Genomic DNA, 25,611 nt, shown 5'->3' with positions numbered 1-25,611 from the left:
TCAAGTATGTGTTAACTGACTCATACGGCAAAGAGCGTTGAATATTGGTGAATAAAAGTCGCGATTAATGGTTCGCGTCATAATGATAGTAATGGTCTTCAAATCTAATATTATTATTGTTTTTTTCGTACATATTTCCATTTTTGTGATAAAGCTTAAGAAGGGAGCAAAGAAATCTTATTTGCCTACCTTAGCGTTCTTTTACATGCTTTAATATCAGAGAAAATGCAATATAGTCTCAGATAATCTTACTTATATTTTTGAGGAAGAGCAGAAAATACTTTTACCATATAAATTAAAGTCTACAGTAAAAAGTTAAGTATATATGCGAGAAGAGGAATACTTGATAAATAGGAAGGAGAGAGAGAGAGAGAGAGAGAGAGAGAGAGATCAATATGACAAGAGGAGGTGCAGAGTGTGTGTCCAAATATGCCGACCCTTGCCCGTGCCAACACATAACTGCTACCACGGTGGGGGGAGGAGGAAGAGGAGGAGGCGGAGAAGAGGAGGAAGAGGAGGGTGGGAGGAGTAAGAAGGAGGCAGAAGGGTGGGAAAAAGTTATAGGAAAAGAATGAAAAGTAGACAAAATATGGAAAAGAAGAAGAAGAAGAATAGAAGAAGGTGGAGGAGGAGAAGGAGGAGGAGGATTAGGAGGAGGCGGAAGAGAGTGAAGAAGACAGGCATAAGACGAAAGAAAAGGAGGAAAAGAAAGGTGGGAGAAGAGCACATGAAGACAAGAGTCACAAGAGGAGGAGGAATACATAGGATGGATAGTAACACACAGGAAGAAGAGATATCAGGATTCCTTCTACCTCATAAGACGAGATGAGTGAGGAATGAAGACTGGAGATGAAGAAGCTGGATGAAGAGCCGAAGGGAGGGAGAAACAAGAGGAGGAGGAAAAAGGGTGAGAAAATAGAGATGGAGGAAAAAGGTGTAAAGGAAACAGGAGAAATAAAGAAATGGTATGAAATGAAGAGGGAGGAAGGAACACCGAGAGGAAAATAACTGTAAACTAACCAAAACAAGAGGAGAAACAGGAAACACAGGAGAAACAGGAGAAAAAGAGAAATAGTATGAAATCAAGAGGGAAGAAGGAACACCAAGAGGAAAATAACTGTAAACTAGGTAACCAAAACAAGAGGAGAAACAGGAAACACAGGAGAAACAGGAGAAAAAGAGAAATAGTATGAAATCAAGAGGAAGGGAGGAACACCAAGAGGAAAATAACTGTAAACTAACCAAAACAAGAGGAGAAACAGGAAACACAGGAGAAACAGGAGAAAAAGAGAAATAGTATGAAATCAAGAGGAAGGGAGGAACACCAAGAGGAAAATAACTGTAAACTAACCAAAACAAGAGGAGAAACAGGAAACACAGGAGAAACAGGAGAAAAAGAGAAATAGTATGAAATCAAGAGGGAAGAAGGAACATCAAGAAGAAAGTAACTGTAAACTAACCAAAACAAGAGGAATTTAAGCCAAGCCCTACCTTGTTAAACCACCATTAATCTTGGACTGATTGGATGACGTTTTAAAGTTTTTGTTTGTTTTTTACTATAACTTTGAAAGGTCAACGAAGATTAGGGAATAAGTAAGGTGGAAAGAGCTACAGACAGATAGACAGAAGAAGAAGGTGGAGGGGTAGAAGGAGGAGGAGGAGGAGGAGGTGGAGAGTGAAGAAGACAGGCATAAGACAAAAGAAAAGGAGGAAAAGAAAGGCGGAAGAAGACCACGTGAAGACAACTCTGGAACAATTTGTCTTCGTCTGTATTTCCTCCTCCCTACGACTTGACTTTCGAGACGCCTCTCCTCCCGAAATTGACCTCTCTTTAGGCCACTCATTTATGCTCTTTCTTTATAGGGGCAGTGATTAGCGGGCTTTTTTTTTCTCAGTCATTTTTTTGCACCTGAGCTCCTTCCTTTACTGTAAAAAAAAGACAGACAGACAGACAAACCGCGATATCTTAGTCATGAGTCTTACAAATTTTTCGTTGCACGTTCACCCAAGAGAGAGAGAGAGAGACGGTCACATCCCAAGATAAACCGAGGCAACAGCTGCACCCAAGCCCCATCCCCTTCCCTCCCCTCCCTCCCCTTCCCTCCTCTCCTTCCCCCCTCTCCCCCTCTCCTTCCCCTCCCCTTTCCCCCTTCTTCCCCTCTCCTATTTCCCCCTCCCCTTTCCCCTTTCCCTCTCCCCTCTTCCCCCTCTGTTCCCCAGTCTCCCCTTCCCTCATTCCCCTTTTCCCTTTCCTAATCTTCCCCTTCCTACCACTTTTCTCTCCCTTTACCCATTCCCTTCCCTTCTCTGTCATTTTCTCTCCCTCCCTCTTTACCCTCATCATTAACCTTCTCAGTCTCCTCCTCCTCCCCCTCCTCCTTCTCTTCCTCCTTTTTCTTTTCTTTTTCTCTCCTTTTCGTTTCAATGGTCCACAAGAATGAGTTTAAAAGAACGAATTGGAGGAGGAGCGGCGGGGGGGGAGGAAGAGGAGGAGGAGAGGGGGAAGGGGGGAGGGGAGGGGGGAGGGGAGGGGGGAGGGGGAACGCCAGATGGCTAGCCAGTAAGAATTTAAAAAAAAAAAGGGTGGGTGTTTTAATTTTGTTTTGTTTGTTTGTTTGTCTTTTTCGTGTTTGACTTTTACGATAACATTTTTTTCGTTTTTTTTTTTTACTTATTTTTCTTTGTTATCGAGATTTTTTGGTTTCTATTAATTCCTTTTATTCTTCTCTTATCTCTCTTCTGCTTTCTTCTCCTCCTTCTTTCGTCCTTCACAATGTCTTTTCTCTTCTCTTCTCTTCCTCTTCTTTTTTTGTTCTGGCAAGAGTACAATGCCAAACTCTTCCTTTTAGCACTATCCAAATTCTCTCTCTCTCTCTCTCTCTCTCTCTCTCTCTCTCTCTCTCTCTCTCTCTCTCTATAGGTCAGTTGCAGAGGAATTAGAGATTGCTCACGTAGATTAGAGAAAACTTTGTGACATGCTTTAGAGTGAGTAATAAAACGTTCTCTCTCTCTCTCTCTCTCTCTCTCTCTCTCTCTCTCTCTCTCTCTCTCTCTCTCTCTCTCTCTCTCTCTCTCTCTCTCTCTCTCTCTCTCTCTCTCTCTCTCTCTCTCTCACACACACACACACACACACACACACACACACACACACACACACACACACACAGTTTGACTTATCGTGCAATGCAGATAGACCTACCGACCGACAGACAGACAGACAGACAGACAAGAGGAGAAGGAAAATAAGAGAAAATTAAAACAAAAATGAGAGATAGAAAAACAAGAACTGAAACAATGAACAGGAAAAGGAGAGCAGAGAGAATGCAGGGAAAGTGAGGTAGGGAAGAGAAATGTGAATGGGAGGAACAAAAAAATGAGAGAAAGTAAAGAAAATGGAAATAAGAGAAAAAGAAAAGAGAACAGGATGAAGAGATAAAAGGAGCTAACAGTATAGAAGAAGTAGAAGAAATAGAGAACATGAAAGGAGAGAGAGAGAGAGAGAGAGAGAGAGAGCAGAAGGCCGGCAGCTCAGCTCGGTGCCAGGCGAAGGAAGGTTGACAGGTGACGTCAGGAAGCCAACTTAGGCACGCTCTCTCTCTCTCTCTCTCTCTCTCTCTCTCTCTCTCTCTCTCTCTCTCTCTCTCTCTCTCATTCTGCTCTTTCTCTTCCTTGTCCTTCTCTTCACACTATTTTCTTCTTTCCTCCTTTTCTGCTTCATTGCCTTCCTCTCACTTTCTTTTCTCACCTCCTTCCTCCCCCTCCTCCTCTTCCTCCTCCTCCTCCTCCTCCTATTCCTCCCCTCCCTGACTTTCTTTGACGCTCCATCTTTTCTTAATTTTTCCCTCGTTTTCTTCTCCCCTTTGCCCTCTCAGCCTCCCCCTCATCGTCACTCTTCGCCCGTCATCTTCGCCCCATCACCATCATCACACACCCAAAAATAAATGATGGAAATAGATCAGGAAGTTAAACCATGCTAGTCTTTTACCTCCTTTCATCTTTTCCTCTTTCCTTTCCATTTTTCCTTTCCCTTCTCTTTCCTTCACTCCTCCCCTGGATCTTCCTTCTCCATATTTTTACCGTTTTACCCCTTCATCTCTTTCTCTACCCTACCTTTCCCTTCCTGGACTTTTTTTTCATTATTTTTCTCTTTCCTATCTTCTCCCTCTTCTTCCTCTCTTTTTTTTATTCCTCTCTGTTTCTCTGTATTCTGCGTTTTCTCTCTTTTCCCTCTTTTCTCTTGATATTTGAATCTCTACCATAATTATCTCCGTCTTCCTCTCTCTTCGTTTTTCATTCTTTCATGCGTTCATTCCTTTCTCTGCACCATGCCTTCTTCTTTTTTCTTTTTACTCTCTCTTATCTACCTTTTCACTCAGCTCCTCTCTTTTTTCTCCTTCCTTCCAATCTCTGTCCCATCTTCTCCCTCTCCTCTCTTCTTCCCTTTTCTTCCTTCATTACCTTCCTTCCCATCTCTTACTTGCTCTCTTCCCTCATCCTCTCCCTTCTTTTTTCCCTTCACTCCGTTTCTTTTCCTCTTTCTCCTCATATTTTTTTTCCCTGACTCCTCCCCTTAACCTCTCTTTATACTTCCTGTTTTCTCTCATTCTTTCCCTTCTTGCCCACGCCCTTCTCCCTTTTTTCCTTTCCTTCCGCTTACATCATCACCACCACCACCACCACCACCACCTCATCACCTCCAGAAGTGCAGGTAAAGGTAATAAATGGAGATGAGTCACGGTGTTTTGATTGGAATGGTACTGAGAGAAAAAAAACGTGTGTGTGTGTGTGTGTGTGTGTGTGTGTGTGTGTGTGTGTGTGTGTGTGTGTGTCATCTGTCCAATTTTGTAAGTGAAAAAAATGTCATGAAAATAGTAGCTACGTGAATGAGAAATGTCTTTTTTACATATACACTTTTTTTCAATGTTATTTTTAAACGGAAATGAGGAAGATTATTGTACTGTATCTCGCCATCAGCTTATTTACTTTTCATGCACTAGTTTTGTTACGTTTCAGATTTGGTCAATAAGATCAAAACACGAAAAAAATAAATGGTACAGAAATGTGCTTGAATAAGTGTAAAAGAAAAACGTAAAAACAGCAATAGAAGAGAAATTTAACTTTAGTCATGAGAGTTCAGAAAATCTTATAATAAATCCGAAAAGTGAAAAAAATATGAAAAAATTAGTTAAAATATTTGAGAGAAAAAAAAAAGAATTAAAAAAATGAAATGAAAATTAAACATATATATGCAAATAGTAGAAAGTAATAAATCAAGACAATTCAAGTAAATTTTAGTCCAAATTAAAAAAAGAAAAGTTCGTTTATTGTTCTTTAAAACAATAGAGAAATCTTCACTTCGAAAAGTTGAAGAGTATATTTAGAAAATATGAATATTACAAAAAATGAAAAGTAATAAAATGTTTTAAAAATATAGACATCGCACGTGAAAGAATCCCAAACATTTCCCATTAACTGCCCGCTCCCTCTGTTTGTGCCGCGGCGAGGCAGCGCGGGAGAGTCATGAAATAAGTGGCCGGCGCGTCCATCTGTTACGGTCATCACAAAATATATACCGTCGAAAATAAAACATTAACAAGTCATTCTAAAAATAGGAAAAAAAGTTGATTGGAACCTTCAAGTCTTGAAATCAATAGAAAATTGAAAACAAAAGATTTGAACATTTATATCGTGAAAAACATTAAAACTTAAAACTCACACTTATATAACGTAAACCTCTAACCATGAAAATCCTCTGATCTTTTAGACCAGAACGTGTAAGTCGCGAAATTCTAAAAAAGTAAAAAAAAAAAAAAATGCCGCATTTAATCAGTAACTTATTAATATAAAAATCAAGTACATTGATTGCAAACCCCACATACGTGAAAGAATCCGGATCAGCGCCATTAATTTTCCCTCACATTTATTTTTACCGCGGCAGAAGAGGAAGATAATTATACAAAGAAAACCCATGCCACCTCGCGGCGGCGGCGGCGGCGGCGCGGCTCGGCGTGGAGGTGGCCCTGGCTGGCGCTTAAAAATAGAGCCAGCGTCAGGGGAGTGTCTCGCTGTCCCTTATAAACACATTATCCCTTTGGTACCAAGCCGAGGCACAATAGAAATAAGAGGAATGGTTAAGAGGGTTTCAATTGCCCTCAGACACACTATTCCATATAAACACTTCTTTTTGGAATCAGATCCGAGAAACAGTAGTAATAAAAGGAATAATATAGTTTCATTCTTCTCATATTAACTTTTTGGTATCAGAGCAACAAGAGAAATCAAAGGAATAGTAGTGGGTTTCAGTAACTTTCATAAGCACATTGCCTCTTATAAACACGCCCTGTTTGGTATCAGAATCGAGAAACAATAGAAATAAAAGTAACAGCAAATAGGGTTTCAATTGCCTTCATAAAAACAAGGCATTTAAAACAACAGAAATAAATTAAAGAATAAGGAGTGTTCAGTGTTTTCATTGGTACTCCATAATCTCTGGTTTTAGAGTGAAGTACAGACGAGGGGAAAATATAGGAAAGAGTGTTTTAATGGACATAATTCCTTTGGTATCAGACCTGGGAAGAATAATAAAAACAGCTAGTAATAAAAGGAAAGGAAAAATAATTAATTATGTATAAGAATCGGCTAATATTGAAAATAGTAGTTGTAGTAGTAGTAGTAATAATAATAATAATAATAATAATAATAATAATAATAATAATAATAATAATAATAATAATAATAATAATAATAGTGACTGAAAAGAAAAAATAAAGGGAAATGTAAAATTGTGTTTTATAAGAGAGAAGACCCTTTGAATAATTATTTATCAATTAATTCATTGACAATATTTCCTTCACTCTTTTTCCTCCTCCATTCTTCCTCTTTCCAGCTTTATTTCTTTGTTCTTTTTTTTTTCTTTTTTTTTCGTTGCTCCACATTTCCTTCTTGCATCCTTATTTCCTCCTTCCACTGTGTTCCTCCTTCCTCTAACTTTAACTGTAACCTATTTTTTTTATCTCAACTTACGCAAAGCAACACGTGCATAAAACGCCTCAACACGTTAACCTACATTGCACAGATTTTCTTTGCTTTAACTTTTTCACTTATTTTTATTGATATCTGTAACTGAAGTTTCTCAGGCATATAATTTCGCTTGCATCAAACGTGCCGACACATAAGACTTACGGGATTGATACTTTTAAAGACTTAAGTACACATTTTAATCGCAGCATGAAGGCTTCATTAGCGAACCTTGCGTTAAACTACTTCTACGAGGAGAGCATCAAGCTTTTTTTCTGAAACTAAACTAACACTTTCTTTAAACGTTTTCACCATTAAAGGAGAATCCTTTTTGCTGCTAGAAAAGACATCCAACCACTCCTTTCGATTTTCTTCCTCCTTTCGTTCTCTCCGTAGATAAAAATGACTCACAGTCACTCCATTACTTTTTTTTTTTTTAACGCGCGGCCTATAGCGCCGGTAGTGAGGGGCCTAATGGCAGGCCCCAGCCCGTTAGTGGCGCGGGAAAATTTAATTTGAAGTGGCTGTCATGATACACAACTTGGTTGACCCATGCCGCCCCCCGGTGCTCCTCTTGACCAAAATTGCCGAAGTCAGTGTTGACAAGATCTGGACAGCATGTGGGAAATCCTCCGTCACTCGGCGATGGTTGAAAGTTGTCAATGTCTTAATTGCAATGAGACTTGAATCCGGGTTTTCGGATCGCCACCCGCGCGCTGACCACTCGGCCACCGCCTCCCCGCTCTCCATTTTTTTTTCTTCCTTTGGTTCACTCCGTGACCAGTAAAAAAAAGTCACGCAATCCTGTTATTTGTTCTTCCTTTGACAAAAAGACAACCAGTTACTCTATTCTCTTTTTTGTGTTCCGTTAGTTCTGTCTCCCTAAGCGGCAAAAAAATAAAAACAACCATTGACTTCATCCTTTCATTATACCTTTGGCTCTGTCTCCTTAACCGGCAAAAATTAATATGTATGACTTCATTCTCTTTTGTTCCTTTATTTGTATTTCCTTGACCGGTAAAAAAAAAATCACCTAGTGGCTCCATTCTCTATTGTTCATCCTTTCATTCTGTCTCTTTGACCGGCAAAAAAATATCCAGTGACTCCATTCTTTTATTTGTCCTTTTGGTTGCTCCTTGACCGGCAGAAAAGAACATATATTGACTCCTTTCTCTTTTGATCTTTCTTTGGTTGTCTCATTGACCAAAAAGGACATCCACGCACTCCATTCTTTTATTCGTCATTCTTCTCGTTCTGTCTTGTTGACCGGCAAAAATCAAGTCCATTTTAGCCAACATCTCCCAGCCTTGCGTCACCGCCACCTACTAGAATACCTCAAGGCTAGCCACACACCAGCCCTGCGGCCCCTCACGCTATGGGTGCCGGTGTCTCGCCACCACGCCCTCACACCCGCCCTCGCGGCCTCGCTTCTTCCCTTCCTTCCCTTCTATCCTTTCCTTCTTCATCTGTCCTTTACGGGTTGTGTTTCTCATATTACTTAGCTTTTTCATAATGATGATGATGATGGTGTTGAGGATAAGAATGAGGATGAGAATAGAAAGCAGAAGGAAGAATCCAAAGAGAAGGATAAAGAGGACTAAGAAAAGATTGATGATAAGGATGACGATGATAATAATGTTGAGGAGAAAATGAATAATAGGAAGAGGAGATAATGTTTATAACGACGTTGACGATAAGAAAATAGGACAGGGAGAAGGAGAATAAGGAGTAGAAGGAGAGGTATGCAAATTATGACAGTTAGGATAATAACGAGGATGATGATAATAGTATTCTGATGATGACAAACATACACATAAGCACAAAATTGCTAATTCATCAACCTGACATCAAGAATTTTATCCTTTGAAACACTCTGATCATCATGTACAGTAAATATTAATAAGTTATCTCCAAAACATAATTAACTTACTTATAAACGTCAACTTAGAAAAAAAGCACAACTATTCCAAGTAGCGTGTACTCGGTGGCCTTAACAGAGATATGATGAGTGTGTCTTCCGCCTCCTCCTCCTCCTCCTCCTCCTCCTCCTCCTCCTCCTCCTCCTCCTCCTCCTCCTCCTCTGCATCTTCCTCCTCCTCCTTTAGGCATTGAAGAGCTATGGTGTGTGTGTGTGTGTGTGTGTGTCTTGATATTACGTAAAGTTTTCTCTATATTTGCCATCATCATAATCATCATTATTATTATCGTCGTCATCTTTTGCCATCTAATCGTCTTCAGCACTTCATATCTCTTGTTGTTTTTCCTTCATCACATTTTTTATCTATTCCTTATTTTTATGCATTTACTCATTCTCCACTTCTCTTCCTCCTCATCCTCCTCCTCCTCCTCCTCGTCCTCCTCCTCCCTCATTATTGCCAAGAAACGTCAAAGGTCCCCGCTTACCACCCAGCGGCATGCCAGAATGGATGCCAGTTTGTGGTTCCTCTATCCCAATTTAGTGGCCAAAGGAAAGATAGTATTCAGCTAAAAATTTGCGAAAACTTTCGTCTAAGATCATAGGAAATGGTGAGTGAATTTAGATGGATAAGTAAAATGCATAAAGTGAACGTGTAAAGAAAAAACTGAATCGATACTTTTTTCAAATTGACGGCATGTTAGCCCCGCCCACGCCTGCCCAGGAACCACCAATGAGATTTAACCTTCCACCAATCACATGTAGCCGGAATTGGAGAAGGGGTGTGGCTGGCTTGTCAGTTGGCCAATGGTCTACATCAAATATGGAAAGGGGAGGAGCTAATTTGCCAAGTGAATTTGGACAGAATATTGTGTGATTTTGGGTTAGTCGTCTGGAAGAAAAAGATATGTATACTTCTGAATTACTTAGGGAAGGGAAGGGAAATGACTCCTTATATCTGAAGAGCTTAGGAGAGGGAAAAAAATAGACTCATTTGTAAAGGAATTTTGAGCTGATTATTGTGCGATTTTGGAGCTCCAGATTTAGAGGGGAAGAAAAAGAGCTGTTTGTTCCTGAAGTATATTCTCAGGAAAGGGAAGAATGGGCTCATTTACAAAGCTATTCTGAACTGAGTATCGTGTGATGTTTGGGCTTCAGGCTACAGAAGGGAAATGTTTGTTTTTACCCATGAAACACTTGAGAAGACTAGGTGGAGGCTTGGCAAGGAGGGCGGCTAAGCACATCAATTATCCAGTGCAACACCTCTGACCGGGTGTGGGCGGAGCGAACACCTGAACCGGCCAATGAAAGCCTTTGGGCCGGGAAGGGGGAAGGGCTCACTGATGCTCTTGGCCAATGAACGGTCTCGAAAAGGAAAGGAAGAGGGCGAGGAGTAAGCAAAGTAGAAGTAAAGTTGAACAAACTATAAGAATCAGGACCTTTTACTCTTGTTCAAATGGCAGAGAGAGAAAAAGAGAAAGATAATATCGACTCAGCTGTACACGTTGTTTTTTTTTTCTTTCTTCTTTATTTTAATGTCTAGACGCCACTTTTCCTCTTTGTTCTATTAATTCTTCCTTCCAGACGTGTTGCAGGATGTGGCTAATAAATGTAACCTCTTCTGACTCTTACATGGAAAGGTTTGAAGAAGTGTGGGTGTAAATTTGCCCCAGTTTGATTTGATTTGTCTCGGCTCGGTTTGGTTTGGTTAGATTTGCTTGAGTTTGCTTTGGTTGGGTTGGGTTGGGTTTAGGGTACATTTTGTTTAACTTGATTGGTTCAGCTTTAGGTTAGGTTGTGTTTGGCTTGGTTGTGTTTAGATTAATACGGTTTAGTTATGTTTTCTTTTTGTGTATCTTGTCTGCGCACCGTCTTCCATTTCTTCCCATTTCCCTTCCTCGTCTTACCCTCCTCGCCCACCCCTTATCAGTCTTTTCAACATTCCTCTTCCTCCCTTCCCCTTCCCCCCCCCCCCCCCCCCATACATCTCCCGCCACTCCTGCGATAAGCTATCCTCTCTCGTACGCCTTCCTTCCTTCCTTCTTTCCTTCCTTTCTTTCTTTCTTTCTTTCTTCCTTCATTCCGTTCTACCACTTCTCGCCTTCTTTACGACCAGATCCCTAACCACTTGCCTTAGATATCACCTTTAACGACCAGATCCCTAATCACTCGCCTTAGATATCACCTTTTACGACCAGATCCCTTTAGTAGCCCCCTTAAACATCACTCTCGAGGACCAGATCTTTAAACAACCACTCTCCTAGCCACTCTCCTCCAATCCAACCGAGTATGATATAACCAAACCTAGCCAAATATATATAAAAAAATAGCACAGTCTAACCATACCTATCTTTAGCAAACCAAACCCATCCCAGCCTATCCCAACTGTTGTCACCCTCTTCCAAGATACCCTAACCCAAATTAAGCTATTATAATTTAGTCTAATTCATCAGTGATCCACGATATCCCAACCGATCACAAACCAGCCCAGTATAACCTAGCCATCATCGCCCTCTTCCACGATAACCTAATCGTAGCCAACTCAGCCTGATCTATATAATTCCTACCAAACCAAACCTGACCTTCTCTTACCTAATCTATACTAGTCTAACCCATCCTACCCCAGTCATCACCACCCATCTCTTTCCAATCCAAACTAACCTAGTCCAAGATTATTTTGATCCAAATTAGTCTTGCCTTACTAACCTTACCTAAGCTAACCAAACCTAATACAGTTTAATTTAATCAAATATAAATAAATCTTATCAAATTAGACCAAATATAATCAAACCAAGCAAGTCAAACCAAACCTTACCTAACCTAACCTAGCATTTTTCAACCCCACTTACCCCATCCTAAACATACTTAACCTATTCCTATCTGACAGAACCGAGCCCTCCCCATACCTAAGCCTTTGAAACCTAACCTTACCAACCTACCATAACCATACCCAACTTGTCTACCTAAACCTACTTACTCTAACCTTATGTAAGCTAACCTTATCTAACCTAACTATACCTTACTGAACCTACTCAACCTAATCCAATCAAACGTGGCCGCCCCCTTAGGAACCTACCTCCAGCCTGGTGATGTTGGACACGTCACTGATATACTCGATCGTCACATTGCTCTCGTCGGCGGCGGGGCCTGTGCGGTAGGAGTAGGTTTTGGAGGACACTCCCTTGCTGCTGGAGATCTGCCTGGAGGAGGACATCATTTGGGAGCTGGAGGCCTCCAGCTTAGACGTCTTGGAAGAGGAGGACAACCCTACAACTGTTTTAGAAGACATGCTGTTATCCTTTCTTGTTACTCTCCTTCTTCTTCTTCCTTAATTCCTTCTTCTCCTGCCTCTTCCTGATCTAGTGGAGGAGTACGAGGGTGGTGGAGTAGGCGCCCAAGGAGGTGGACTGAGCGAGCACACACACACGCACACTCCTACTGTCACCGCCGCTTGGTCAGTACTCCAGAGGGGCGCCGCTCCCCCCCACAGCAGGCAGACAGGTGGCCTCAAGACACATTCCCCGCCAGAGGTCGCCGGCAGCACCGTAACACCACACTCTCAGGTTACCCAGAAAGCACCGACCAGCCCCCAAGTACCATTTATAGCCGCACCCCCGAGTCCCCCCGACCAGACCCGACAGGACCCGAGAGAAAACGCATAACGAAAGAAAATGTAATAACGGTATAACGCTTCCTTCGTTGTATTTGTTGTTATTTAGTGTTTTGATAGATTTTTTTTAACTCATACGTACAATTTCGTTCATATTTGGTCTCTGCGTTTATATTGGTGTTTTGGTTTATTGTTTTAAGGTTTTATTTACTTGTTTTTCTTATGATTCAGGTTTCTTGTCCTCGTGTTTCTTTTGGTATCCCCTCGAAATAATTTAATCCGACTCTCGTTTTCTTTCTCTTGTTCTCGTTTCGTGTGGTTTATATTGTTCTTATAAGTAGGTTTGGTGTCTTCTGTTTTCTTTTTCTTCTTGTTCTCATTTTCTATTTCTTTTCCTGCCCACACGATTCTCTTTCTCCTATTTCAGTCATGCTCTTCGTTCTCTTCTTTTTTATTTCTCCTCTTCTGTCTCTCATCTTCCTCTTTTAGTCCTTTCTTTCCTCTCCTCTTATTGCTAGTATCCTCTTCTTACGCCTCTTTTTGCTACATCTTCCTTCTCTAACTCCTATTACTTTTTTACTTCCTCATTCCCTTCCTCTTCTTCCTCTTCATTCCTTGTTATTCTCCTTCCTCCCATCATCCTCTCTTTTAGTCCTTTCTTTCCTCTCCTCTTGCTAGTATCCTCTTCTCACGCCTATTTTTGCTACATCTTCCTTCTCTAACTCCTATTACTTTGTTTTTAATTCATCCCTTTCCTCTTCTTCCTCCTCATTCCTTGTTATTCTCCCTCCTCCCATCATCCTCCCATTTCTGCAGTTCCCTTCTCCTTCACATTCCTCCATTTTTTCCTCTCCCATCCCCATCTTCTTGTTTTCTACCTCTGTCTTCTCCTACTCCTATTATTTTTTTTTCCTCTTCCTCCCCTACTTCTTCCTTATTACTTTCCCTCTTCCCATCATCTTCCCCTGTCTGCATTTTTCCTTCCTCCTCCACATTCCCCACTTTCCCCTCCCGTCCCCTCCTTTCCCCTCACTCCCTTTCCGAGCATCAGATTCTAAAATAGCCCAGGGAAAGAGGGCTACCTCCATTTCCCCTTCCCTCCCTCCTTTCCTCTCCCTTCCTCTCCCTCTCTTCCTCTCCCTTCCTGATGAGGGTAGGAGGGAGGGAGGAAGAGATAGATGACTCAGAGGCGTGGGAAGGGGATTGGGGAGGAAAAATAGAGGGAGGAGAAAGAGAAGTATGCGGAGGGAAAGGAAGAAGTGATGGGTAAGGGAATGAGGAAAGGGGAAGAGACGGAGGAAAGAGAAAAAAGGAAAGTCACTGGGAGGAAAGGAAGAGAGGGATGATTGAGAAAGGGATGAAAAAGGAAGGGAAAAGGGAAAGGCAGAGGAGTGGGAAATGGAAAGAAATGGGGGGGAGGTTGGGGAAGAGATTGGGGGAAGAGAAAGAGGAGTGGGAAATGGAAAGAAAAAGGGGGAGGTTGGGGAAGAAATTTGGGGAAGAGAAAGAGGAATTGGAAATGGAAAGAAATGGGGGTGAGGTTGGGGAAGAGATTGGGGGAAGAGAAAGAGGAGTGGGATTTTGAGAGAAAGGCAGAAGAGATGGGGACAGAAGGGGGTGAGGCAGGAAGGGAGGAGAGAAAGAGAACAGGTAATGGGAGGGAAAGAGAGAGGGAAAGGGATGAGGAAGTAAGGAGAACAAGGCCCATGACTCATAATCCTTCCCCTCATTCCCCTCCCCTTCCTCATTTCCCTTCACATTCCTTTTTAAAGTTTTCTCCTTCCCTTTTTATCGTTCCCTCTCTCTCTCACCTACCTATTCATCCATCCCTCATTATCTCTATCTATCACTCTATCTGTATGTACACCCTTCCCTTCACATTCCTTTTTAAAATTTTCTCTTTCCCTTTTTATCGTTCCCTCTCTCTCTCACCTACCTATTCACCCATCCGTCATTATCTCTTATCTATCACTCTATCTGTATGTACACCCGTCCCTTCACATTCCTTTTTAAAATTTTCTCTTTCCCTTTTTATCGTTCCCTCTCTCTCTCACCTACCTATTCACCCATCCGTCATTATCTCTTATCTATCACTCTATCTGTATGTACTCCCGTCCCTTCACATTCCTTTTTAAACTTTTCTCTTTCCCTTTTTATCGTTCCCTCTCTCTCTCACCTACCTATTCACCCATCCGTCATTATCTCTTATCTATCACTCTATCTGTATGTACACCCTTCCCTTCACATTCCTTTTTAAATTTTTCTCTTTCCCTTTTTATCGTTTCCTTTCTCTCACCTACCTATTCACCTATCCGTCATTTTCTCTATCCATCAATCTGTCTGTATGTACCTTTATTTCCCTATCATCATATTTATTTTTCTTCTTTTTTTTTTTACTTTTCACCCAGTCATATATTTTCCCACGACCCGCTCATGATTCGCACGCAATATTAAGCAAGTGAATAAACACATAAATAAAATAAAAATACATAGCTACGTAGAGCATTCGTATCTTAGTGTTCCTGGTTTCTCGTCTCTTTATACTTCATCTGCCTGTTTCAAATGGTTTAAGTATAACTATTTAATTCATACATAGAGAAAAATACATATAAATAAATAAATAATGAATAGACAATAAACCGTAAACAGACATAGAAACATATAAAATAAGTAGGAAAATTCTTAGACAAATGTAAAATAGGTTGATAAAAAGTCAAATAGATGATTCAACTTTCTTTGTGAGTGTATGTATGAGTGTGTCTGTGTTTTTTTCTCGATAGTATGACAGACATAGACATAACAGACATAGAAACAGATAAAATGAGTAGGAAAAGCGATAGACAAATGTAAAATAGGTTGATAAAAAGTCAAATAGATGATTCAACTTTCTTTGTGAGTGTATGAGTGTGTCTGTGTTTTTTTCTCGCTAGTATGACAGACATAGACATAACAGACAGAAACAGATAAAATGAGTAGGAAAAGCGATAGACATGTAAAATAGGTTGATAAAAAGTCAAATAGATGATTCAACTTTCTTTGTGAGTGTATGAGTGTGTCTGTGTTTTTTATCTCGCTAGTATGACAGACATAGAAACAGATAAAATGAGTAGGAAAAGCGATAGACAAATGTAAAATAGGTTGGTAAAAAGTCATATAGATGATTCAACTTTCTTTGTGAGTGTATGGGTGTGTCTGTGTTTTTTATCTCGCTATTATGACATCACTGCAATATTTTTTAGCCGATGCGTCACCGTGAGCGGCCGTGCATGTGTCAGTGGCGGGGTTAGGAGTTTGTTTGTCAGTCTTGCTATTTTTACGAGAGTTTGTTTATCTGAAGTTCTGTCACTCTTCCCGTCTGTTTATTTGCATGTCTGCCTCTGTTTACTTGTCTCTGTCTCTCTCCTTACCTGTCTGTCTGTCTGTGTCTACCTGTCTCTCCTGTTTCTGTATGTATCTGTTTTTGCGTGTCTGTGTATTTGCATGTCCCTGTCTGTTTACCTTTATGTCTGTCTGTATCTGTCTCTTTATGTCATCTGTCTATAGATATTTCCATTCGTTTAACTGTCCTTACATATGCCTATCTGTTTTTTTTTTTTTATTAAGGTTCATCTGTTTGTTTTTGTCACTTTCTCAATTTGATTTTGTATATATTTTCTGTCTGTCTGTCAATTTTTTTCTCATTTATCTATTTCTGTCAGTTTATCGTTTCCTGTCTATTTATTCGTTTTCCCTTTTTCCTAATTTATCTATGTATTTTTTCTATTTTTTTTCTATTTGTCTATTGATCTATCTATTATATCTGCGTTTATACTCCTGTCAAAAATGATATATATGATTTTCGTTTTTTTTTTTTCTATTTTCAGCACTTGTTTCCTGTCAGTCTCTATGTGTGGCTATTTATCTTTCTACCTGTCCGTCTATCTATCTATCTATCTACCTGTTATTTGTATACGTGTACGTGACTGTCCACCTCACTGTTCTTTTTTTGTTTTGTCTCATCATTCAGTCTGTGCATCCCTATGTTTGCACCTCTGACTCACATATGTACACACTAGTTTATTTTCGTTCTCTCTCTCTCTCTCTCTCTCTCTCTCTCTCTCTCTCTCTCTCTCTCTCTCTCTCTCTCTCTCTCTCTCTCTCTCTCTCTCTCTCTCTCTCTCTCTTTTGTTCTTCCTCTTTTTTTTTCGCTTTCTCTTTACCTTTCTTACTTTTTTTTCATATTCTCTCTCTCTCTCTCTCTCTCTCTCTCTCTCTCTCTCTCTCTCTCTCTCTCTCTCTCTCCATCTGGTTATCTTTATATGCACAAAACGAATCATGTCTCTTGAAAACCCTGCCCCACATACGCACGATGGAAGAAAATGGGATTGTGGGGCTCACTCAACAAGACTCCCTCCTTTTGGGTTTCCACTCTTTCCTTCCTCTCTCTTTCTCTCTCTTCCTCTCTTTTGTTTCTCTTTGTTTTTTGTTTTTCACTGCCTCGTAGTTTTACCTTATTTATTACTATATTCTGTTTATATTTATTACTTATTATTTCTCTTATCGTTTCTCATATAATTACCCTCTTTTAAATTAATAGATATTATTTTCTCCCCTCCATCCATTCCTCCTCTTCCTACTTCTAATTCATAGGAAGGATGGATAGATGGAAAGAAAGATCAATCGATGGATTGATAGATATTAATGCATGCAGAATAAAGAACGAGAGAGAACAAGACGTGAAGAAACGAGGAAAATAGATTTTCTACCATTTTACTTATTCCTCCCTCTTTCGCTTCTTCCTCATCATAGAAAATGGGAAATAGGTTTAGAGAGTCAGAAAGTAAATAAATAAAGAAAAAAATGAAAGAAGAGGAATAAAAAAAACTATTATATTTTTTCTTAAATGTCACACTCTTTTCAGTCCCCTTCCTCTTCTCCCGCTTATGACAGGATGAATAAATATAAATAGACAAAGAGAGAAAGAGAGAGACGAGTTAAAGGAACGGAGTGGGTTACCTTTCCTCACACCTGGCTCCTTCACATACCTCTTCTCTCCACACCTGTCATTGCCCCCTCTCCTTCCCCCAATCCCCCTCCCCTCCTCCCCTCCCCCCCCTCCCCCCTCACCTGTCTCTTCTGTATCGGATCAAGTTCACGTAATATTTCAGTGTAAGGCGAAAGGGTCCGTCTCTCTCTCTCTCTCTCTCTCTCTCTCTCTCTCTCTCTCTCTCTCTCTCTCTCTCTCTTTTACACACACACACGGACAAAAAAAATAGTGTAATACTCTACGGTCTGACTATTCCACATTTCACTACGCAGAGTTATGAGAGAGAGAGAGAGAGAGAGAGAGAGAGAGAGAGAGAGAGAGAGAGAGAGTAAGGACTTTCAGACATGTGCAATCTTAATAGAACTGCACCAAGATTATTTAAATATTTCTGCAATACTGCTGCAATGATTTTCTATTTTGCTTCGGGTTGCCCTTCGCTGAACCGTTCTTTGTCATGGCAGAGCAGAAGAAATCGCGTCCTGTTATGCCATACTTCAAGGGAGACGCGTGTATTCCACAGATTATATTATCCAGTCCCAGTCAGGCAGAATAATAAGCTTTTCTTCCCCTCGTTTGGATAATTTTGGCGAGATTTAGACTGCCTGAGTTTAGATAGACTATGGTTTCTTGTATTTCTATGTACACATACTCTTTTATTTTTCCTTTATTTCGTTATTATTTTCGAGTACTGGTGAAAATTTATAACCAGTTCCTTCAGGTTAATATCCCGTCACTCTCTCTCTCTCTCTCTCTCTCTCTCTCTCTCTCTCTCTCTCTCTCTCTCTCTCTCTCTCTCTCTCTCTCTCTCTCAACAAACTCAACCGGTAAAACTACAATAAAAATAGAATATATAATCGATTTTAACAGGAAAACTCATCCACAATATTTTCCGTTTTCTAAGTGTACGTTTATATTTTCACGTAAGAGAGTAGACCAGAATTTTCTGCTTATAGGGGAATCGTTTGCTCTTATGTGAATATGGTACAAAGAGAGAGAGAGAGAGAGAGAGAGAGAGAGACTAGATGGCAACCCACACCTCCGTTTTCTTGCCAAACTGTGAAAACCTCAACCAGCTATATCAACCCCCCCCCCCTGTCTCGCCCCCACATCCCGCCCACTCTCTCTCTCTCTCTCTCTCTCTCTCTCTCTCTCTCTCTCTCTCTCTCTCTCAACCATCACATCTGCCACCCACACTTTTTATCTGTTCATAGTACAATTCTCTCTCTCTCTCTCTCTCTCTCTCTCTCTCTCTCTCTCTCTCTCTCTCTCTCTCTCTCTCTCTCTCTCTCTCTCTCTCTCTCTCTCTCTCTAAACTTCAAATACCTCTACCACCACCACAACAACCACAGTTATCATCACAGTCACACCACCACAATAACCAACACCACCACCGTCACCATCACCACCACAATCACCGTGACCACCTCAACTACCATTACCATCACCATCACCACAATCACCACGACTCCCACTCTTGAATGGTCATTGTTAACCACCTCTATCACCCCCACACCCACCGCCATCCATCACCATTGCAGTAACTTTGGATCAATCACTTTTAATTAGTCAGTCAGTAAATCACTCACTCACTCACTCACTCACTTATTCATTCATTCATTCATGCATTAATTCATTCATTCATCCTTCACTTAGTCAATCAGTACTCAGTCACACCAATAGTCAACCAGTCAGATATATATGCAATATCGTCAGGCACGTATATTTTCTCTTTACATCACTCAGTTAGTCAGTCAGTCAGTCAAGCCGCTCAGATTTGCCACGATGATCCTTGATAAACCCATAACTGTCAGCGCGCCACGATTTACAGGCAGTCAGTCACTTCATTTAGGGAAATTCAAATCCCTTCAATCTAAGATATCACTTTTTATTATTTCTCTTGATTGAAAGAAACAGAGATTCATATCAAAGACACGAGAGAGAGAGAGAGAGAGAGAGAGAGAGAGAGAGAGAGAGAGAGAGAGGAAAATTAACGAGTTTAAACGTCACAACATAACCTTGAAATTAACCTTTGAACTTTTTTTCAGTGTAGTGACCCTTATATTTCTTTTCTTTGGCGAGAAAGAAAACGGTAATGTGAACTTCAACAGGAGTCAGAAGCCGGTAAAACGAAATAGACAAAATCAAGCACGCTAAGAAGATTCATCCTTAGAAAATCACTTATAACCCCCCCCCCACACACACACACACACACAAACACACACACACACACACTTGTTAATCAAAAAATGTATAGTGTTCTTGAAGCATATACAGCAAAGGAAACGGGAATAGTAAAAGAAAGAAAAGAACACCCGTAAACCAATCTGCTCCATTAGAATCAGACTGTCAAGGTTCCTAAAGCATAATGTTACGTTAAAAAGTTGCCTCTCTCGACAGCGTTGAAGGTCCATAATCTTTTGGTTCTTTTAACAAATATGTCCAAAGGCTAAAAAGGAGATTAGTCGAGTACTCGTGAGTTTTTTTCACTTTTTTGGTGCAGAAACTTTGTTAAACTATCACTAGGCTCATAAATCTACCCATGGAAATACCCAAAACCTTTACGAAAGCCTTATGAAGTGTGGGTGTGTAAGCCCCGGATTTTTTGAGAATATGGACTTTGTTCACAGAGAAAGAAAGGCTGTTCAAAAGTGTACTACAGTGAAAGGGATGGAAGAATTAACACGCGCGTTAACTCTTGCATCAGAAAGTTGGACGGCATGAGAATGACCTTGGCTAAAGGTCGTGTAAAGTGTGGCCGCAGAAAGGAAAGAGGGATGAAATTAGCAAGCTTAGAAGATCACTTAGCATGAAAATAACGATTGGAGACGATTGAAATGACGATTAGAGAGTAGCAACATAATAACGGATTTTATGAGGTAGAAAACGGTTAGTCAGCAGAAGGGACGTGACGAAGAAAGAGCCATTGACCTTACTTTGTCCTGTTTGTGAAGGTGTGTTGTATACCTGTGTGAAGTTCTTGTATTGTTTAGTAATTTAGAGTCTGGTTGTTTAGAGTAAGAAGGATGGATTCACACTCAGACACACTTTCACATTATACCATCTGTACCCCCCATCCAAAACACACACACGCACAGCCACACACATACAGCCCCCAATACGCAGCCATACAGACGTAGATACAGCCACCCACAGCCACATTCCACATACCTCCAGGGCGGAAGTTTGGGCGTAGCTGGTCTGTGAGGAGATCTGGATGTCGGGGGTCATGGCTCCAGACTTGTAGGAAGTCTTGGTGACCGACATGGTGGCGGTACCGGTGGATTGGGCAGGCATCGTGGCGGCGCGGGTGGTACCGGTGATTAGTCTACCTGGGAAAGCTCCTCACGCTACCTGGGGACGGAGAAGGAGCTGGTTCGGCCGCGGAGGAGGCGAGAGATGCACTGGAGGGCCGACAGAAGGGCACTGGGGCGGGGCACTCACTTACGACCGCTATGGGTTGTGGGAACAGCTGTTAGTGCCCCCTTCTCCCCCTCCTTTCTGCCTCTTCCCCTCCCCTCCCCCCGACACCCCATCATATGCACCCCCCTTGTCATCCCTACCTCGGTTTCCAGCCCTTTAACCTTCCCCTTCCTCCCTGACTTGCCATTCCTCCCTTACCTCCCCACGCTGCCAAGCCCCCGTTCTCCTCCTCCTCCTCCTCCTCCCATTTGCCTCCCTTCATCAGAGTAAGCCCCCCTTCCTCCCTCACTGCTTCACCACCCAACTCCCTTCCGTCCTCTCTCCCTTCCTCCCGCCTTTTCCTCCTTACCTCCAATTTTATCCCCCTTCCTCCCTTCCTCCCTTTTCTCCCTCCCGCCCACTCTTCTTATGGTTGGCTCAGCTTGGGTAATATCCTCTGACACACTGCTCTTCCTCCTCCTCCTCCTCCTCCTCCTCCTCCTCCTTTTCTCCATTGCTGAGGCTTGGGGGTATACTGTCACGTCTCCTGGCTAATTAGCAGGTGTGGAACTATCTAGACAGGTGTGGAGGCTTATGAGAAAAGGTGTTTTGAGTACCTGTTATTTTTTTTTTCTTTATTCATATTTAATGCCTGTTTCGGGTACAGTAAGGTGCACACACACACACACACACACACACACACACACACACACACACACACACACACACACACACACACACACGGTATCGGCACCCACACAACAAAACTGCCGCATTCCTTCCCTTTCTTAACCTAAATTAAGAAAACCAAGACAGACCAGACGCTTATTTTTATTGAGAGTAAATATAATTATGTGCTCATCTAACACTCACTTTACTATTATTATTATTATTATTATTATTATTATTAGTAGTAGTAGTAGTAGTAGTAGTAGTAGTAGTAGTAGTAGTAGTAGTAGTAGTAGTAGTTAAGAAATCAATGAGAGAGAGAGAGAGATGTTAATGATGTATATGTCTGAAGGGAGAGGTGATGAGGTACAGAAGGCCAGATGGAGATAGAAGGAAGGAGGAAGAGGAAAGAGGGAGGGAAGAGGAAGAAGAGTTGAGGAGGACGTAGAAACACCTGGTAAGAAAATGGCATAAACCTGACTCTTCATATCTTCGTGGACTTCATTACTATCTTTTTTCTTCTTTCTTTTTTTATCGTTTTCAGTCTTACATAAATATTTTCCTCTGTTATTTTCTTCCCTCGCCTCCTGTTTATCCACCTTCCCACTTTTGTTCTGTATTTCATTTCATTTCATTTTGCTTTTTTTCCTCCTAATATTTTTTTTTAATCTTGCTCCATATCTACTACTGTTTTTTTGTTTTTTTTTACGTTAAAGGAAACAGCTCGAGGGCAATAAACAAAGAAGAAACAAAGAGAAAAAAAAGCAAATTGCTGATGCTACTACTGCTACTACTACTACTACTACTACTACGATACTACCACTCAACTACTACTATTACTACAATTACTGCTACTGCTACTACTACTACTACTACTACTTCTACTACTACGCTACTACTACGCTACTACTACTGTTACTACTACTACTGTTACTGATACTACTACTGATACTGATACTGCTGCTCTACTACTACTACTACTACTACTACAACTACGCTACTACTACTCAACTACTACTATTACTACTACTACTGCTACTGCTATTGCTACTACTACTGCTCAGGGTTGGAGAAATTGTAATTGTAATTAAATTGAAATGTAATTAATTACATTTTTTTGTAATTGTAATTGGAATTGGAAATGCGATTATAGTAAGTAATTGTAATTATAATTAATTAAAGGCTGAGGTAATTTGTAATTTAATTGTAATTATAAAATGGAAGTGGTACCTACTGGTCGGGCTCCATTAGGAGTGATGGGTTGCTTGTAACAATTTGATTTGCCGGTGACAATCAGGAAGACGGAGGCGGCCGCTCCGCCACTAGGAGCAGTAGCGCGCGTGATGGACACGTCCAGTTCCTGACCGCGTCCTATAGCTAACGTGTATTAAACGAGAAACAGACGCTCTTTTGCTGCTACTGCCCTCTGCGACGTAATTTAGTTTACTTCCTCCAAAACCTTCCTACGGTGAGCCTGAGTGAGGTTCAGTGACTTCAGTCCTATAGACTCCTACAATTACGCTGCCGCTTTATTTATTTATTTATTTATTTATTTTTACAGCAACGGAGACAGTTCAAGGGCGTCATGAAAAAAAAAAAAAAGCCCGCTACTTACTGCTCCAGAAGAGGTTAAAGGAGTGTTCAAAATCAGAGGTCAGTTTCGGGAGGAGAGGTGTCCTGATACACTCCTCTTGAAAGAGTTCAAGTCATAGGCAGGAGGAAATACAGATGAAGGAAGATTGTTCCAGAGTTTACCAGCGTTAGGGATGAAAGAGTGAAGATGCTGGTTAACTCTTGCATAAGGGGATTGGACAGTATAGGGATGAGCATGAGTAGAAAGTCTTGTGCAGCGGGGCCGCGGGAGGAGGGGAGGCATGCAGTTAGCAAGTTCAGAAGAGCAGTCAGCATAAAAATATCGATAGAAGATTGAAAGAGAGGCAACATGGCGGCGGAATTTGAGAGGTAGAAGACTATCAGTATGAGGAGGAGAGCTGATGAGACGAAGAGCCTTTGATTCCACTCTGTCAGGGAGAGCTGTGTGAGTGGACCTCCCCCACACATGAGATGCATACTCCATACGAGGGCGGACAAGGCCCCTGTAAATGGACAGCAACTGTGCGGGGGAGAAGAACTGGCGGAGACGGTACAGAACGCCCAGCCTCGAGGAAGCTGATTTAGTAAGAGATGAGATATGAAGTTTCCAGTTGAGATTTTGAGTTAAGGATAGACCGAGGATGTTTAGTGTTGAGGAAGGCGATAGCTGGGTGTTGTCAAAGAATAGGGGATAGTTGTTACACGCTACGCTTCTTCATAAGATACGTAAGACGATTCTGGGCATATTCCTCCTACTCATCCCCTCTGACTCCTTTATGCCTGTTATTAAGATTCTTAAGAATTATGTTTTCTATGCCCTCTCTGGCCTAGACCCTCAGAAGGCTTATTGGCCTGATGGAGTGCCTCCTCAAAAACTGTGCATCCGTCTGTCACCCTGCCTGGTCAAACTTCCCCTCTGCCTGTCAACATCTATTTAGCTTTTCTTCTTGCTGGAAGTATGCCTTCATACAGCCTGTGCCTAAGAAGTGTGACCGCTCCAATCCCTCTAACTACCGCCTTGTAGCTTTACTTTCCTGTCCATCTAACGCTTTTGAATCAATCCTTAACCGGAAGATTCAAAACCACATTTCCACTTCTGATCTATCAGATCGCCAGTATGGGTTCCGCAAGGGGCGTTCTACTGGCGATCTTCTTGCTCTCCTGACTGACTCTAGGTCATCCTCTCTTTGCTGTTTCGGTGAAACTTTCTCAGTTGCGCTAGACATAACGAAAGCTTTCGATAGAGTCTGGCACAGATCTTTGCTTTCTAAACTGCCCTCGTTCGGATTCTATCCTTCTCTCTGTTCCTTTATCTCCAGTTTCCTTTCCGACCGTTCTATCTCTGCTGTGGTAGACGGTCACTGTTCTTCGCCTAAACCTATCAACAGTGGTGTCCCACAGGGCTCTCCCCTATCACCCACTCTCTTCCTGTTATTCATCAATGATCTTCTTTCCATAACAAACTGTCCTATCTACTCATACGCTGACGACTCAACTCTGCATTATTCAACTTCTTTCAACAGAAGACCCTCTCAACAGGAATTACGAGACTCCAGATTGGAGGCTGCAGAACGCTTAACCTCAGACATTGCTATCTTTTCCGATTGGGGTAAAAGGAACCTTGTGTCCCTCAATGCCTCAAAAACCTCATTTCTCCACCTATCAACTCGACACAATCTTCCAAACACCTATCCCCTATTCTTCGACAACACTCAGCTGTCACCTTCTTCAACACTAAATATCCTCGGTCTATCCTTAGCTAAAAATCTCAACTGGAAACTTCATATCTCCTCTCTCACTAAAGCCCCGTTCACACTGTGCCGACTCTGGGCCACGACAACCCAGCGACTTTTTGTATTTGACAAGTCGGCTCCCACGCTCCAAAAATGGGGGGAGATTTTTTTGGTGTCTTGGTGTCGGCTAGCATGATTGCCGACTGTCATTTTCTTTAAATGGCGCCATGTCTACGACAACCACGAATCTGCCGACCGATTGGCCGACAGTCGCAGACGGTCTTGACGACAGTCTTGCAGATTGTCTGTCAAGTGGTTGGCCGACCAGCTGGCCAACAGTTGCCAAGGAGTTGGCCGACGGTCTTCCCGGCGGTCTTCGTGACTGTCTTGGCGACAGCCTTGCCGGCTGTCGCCGAATTCTACCCAAAATCGTAAAAGGATATTTTGGCCGTAGACTTCTTAGTAGCAGTCTTCATCGGTCTTGGGGTATATAGGCTGTGATGGGCCTAGACTCTGCTGTGTCTGCTTTTAGGGTTGCCACCCGTTCCTTAAAATACGGAATCGCTCTGTATTCAAGAATGAAATGTAGCGTTCCATTTTGAACCAATACGGAATGACATTTGTTCCGTATTTTGTTATCTGAATGGTC

At 41.6% G+C, this 25,611-nt stretch overlaps 2 protein-coding genes across 4 annotated transcripts in view; one reads left to right on the top strand and one right to left on the bottom strand.

Moving 5' to 3' along the window:
- The window catches only part of LOC127006606 (paramyosin, long form-like), a 68,564-nt gene extending 47,566 nt beyond the window's left edge, over positions 1 to 20,998 (bottom strand). For 2 of the 3 annotated variants that reach the window (XM_050876695.1, XM_050876696.1), the window contains exon 1: positions 12,009 to 12,404. In XM_050876695.1, coding sequence (XP_050732652.1) covers positions 12,009 to 12,221 — 213 coding nt within the window. In that variant the 5' untranslated portion in view covers positions 12,222 to 12,404. Of the gene's footprint in view, positions 1 to 12,008; positions 12,405 to 20,736 lie in introns of those variants that run through there. The other variant, XM_050876697.1, reaches the window with a different exon arrangement.
- Positions 1 to 25,611, top strand: part of LOC127006835 (uncharacterized) — a 98,260-nt gene that overhangs the window by 7,445 nt on the left and 65,204 nt on the right. The window lies entirely within an intron of this gene.

The sequence above is a fragment of the Eriocheir sinensis genome, chromosome 33, assembly GCF_024679095.1.
Source record: "Eriocheir sinensis breed Jianghai 21 chromosome 33, ASM2467909v1, whole genome shotgun sequence".
Lineage (NCBI taxonomy): Eukaryota > Metazoa > Arthropoda > Malacostraca > Decapoda > Varunidae > Eriocheir > Eriocheir sinensis.
This window is presented reverse-complemented; position numbering and strand designations above follow the sequence as displayed.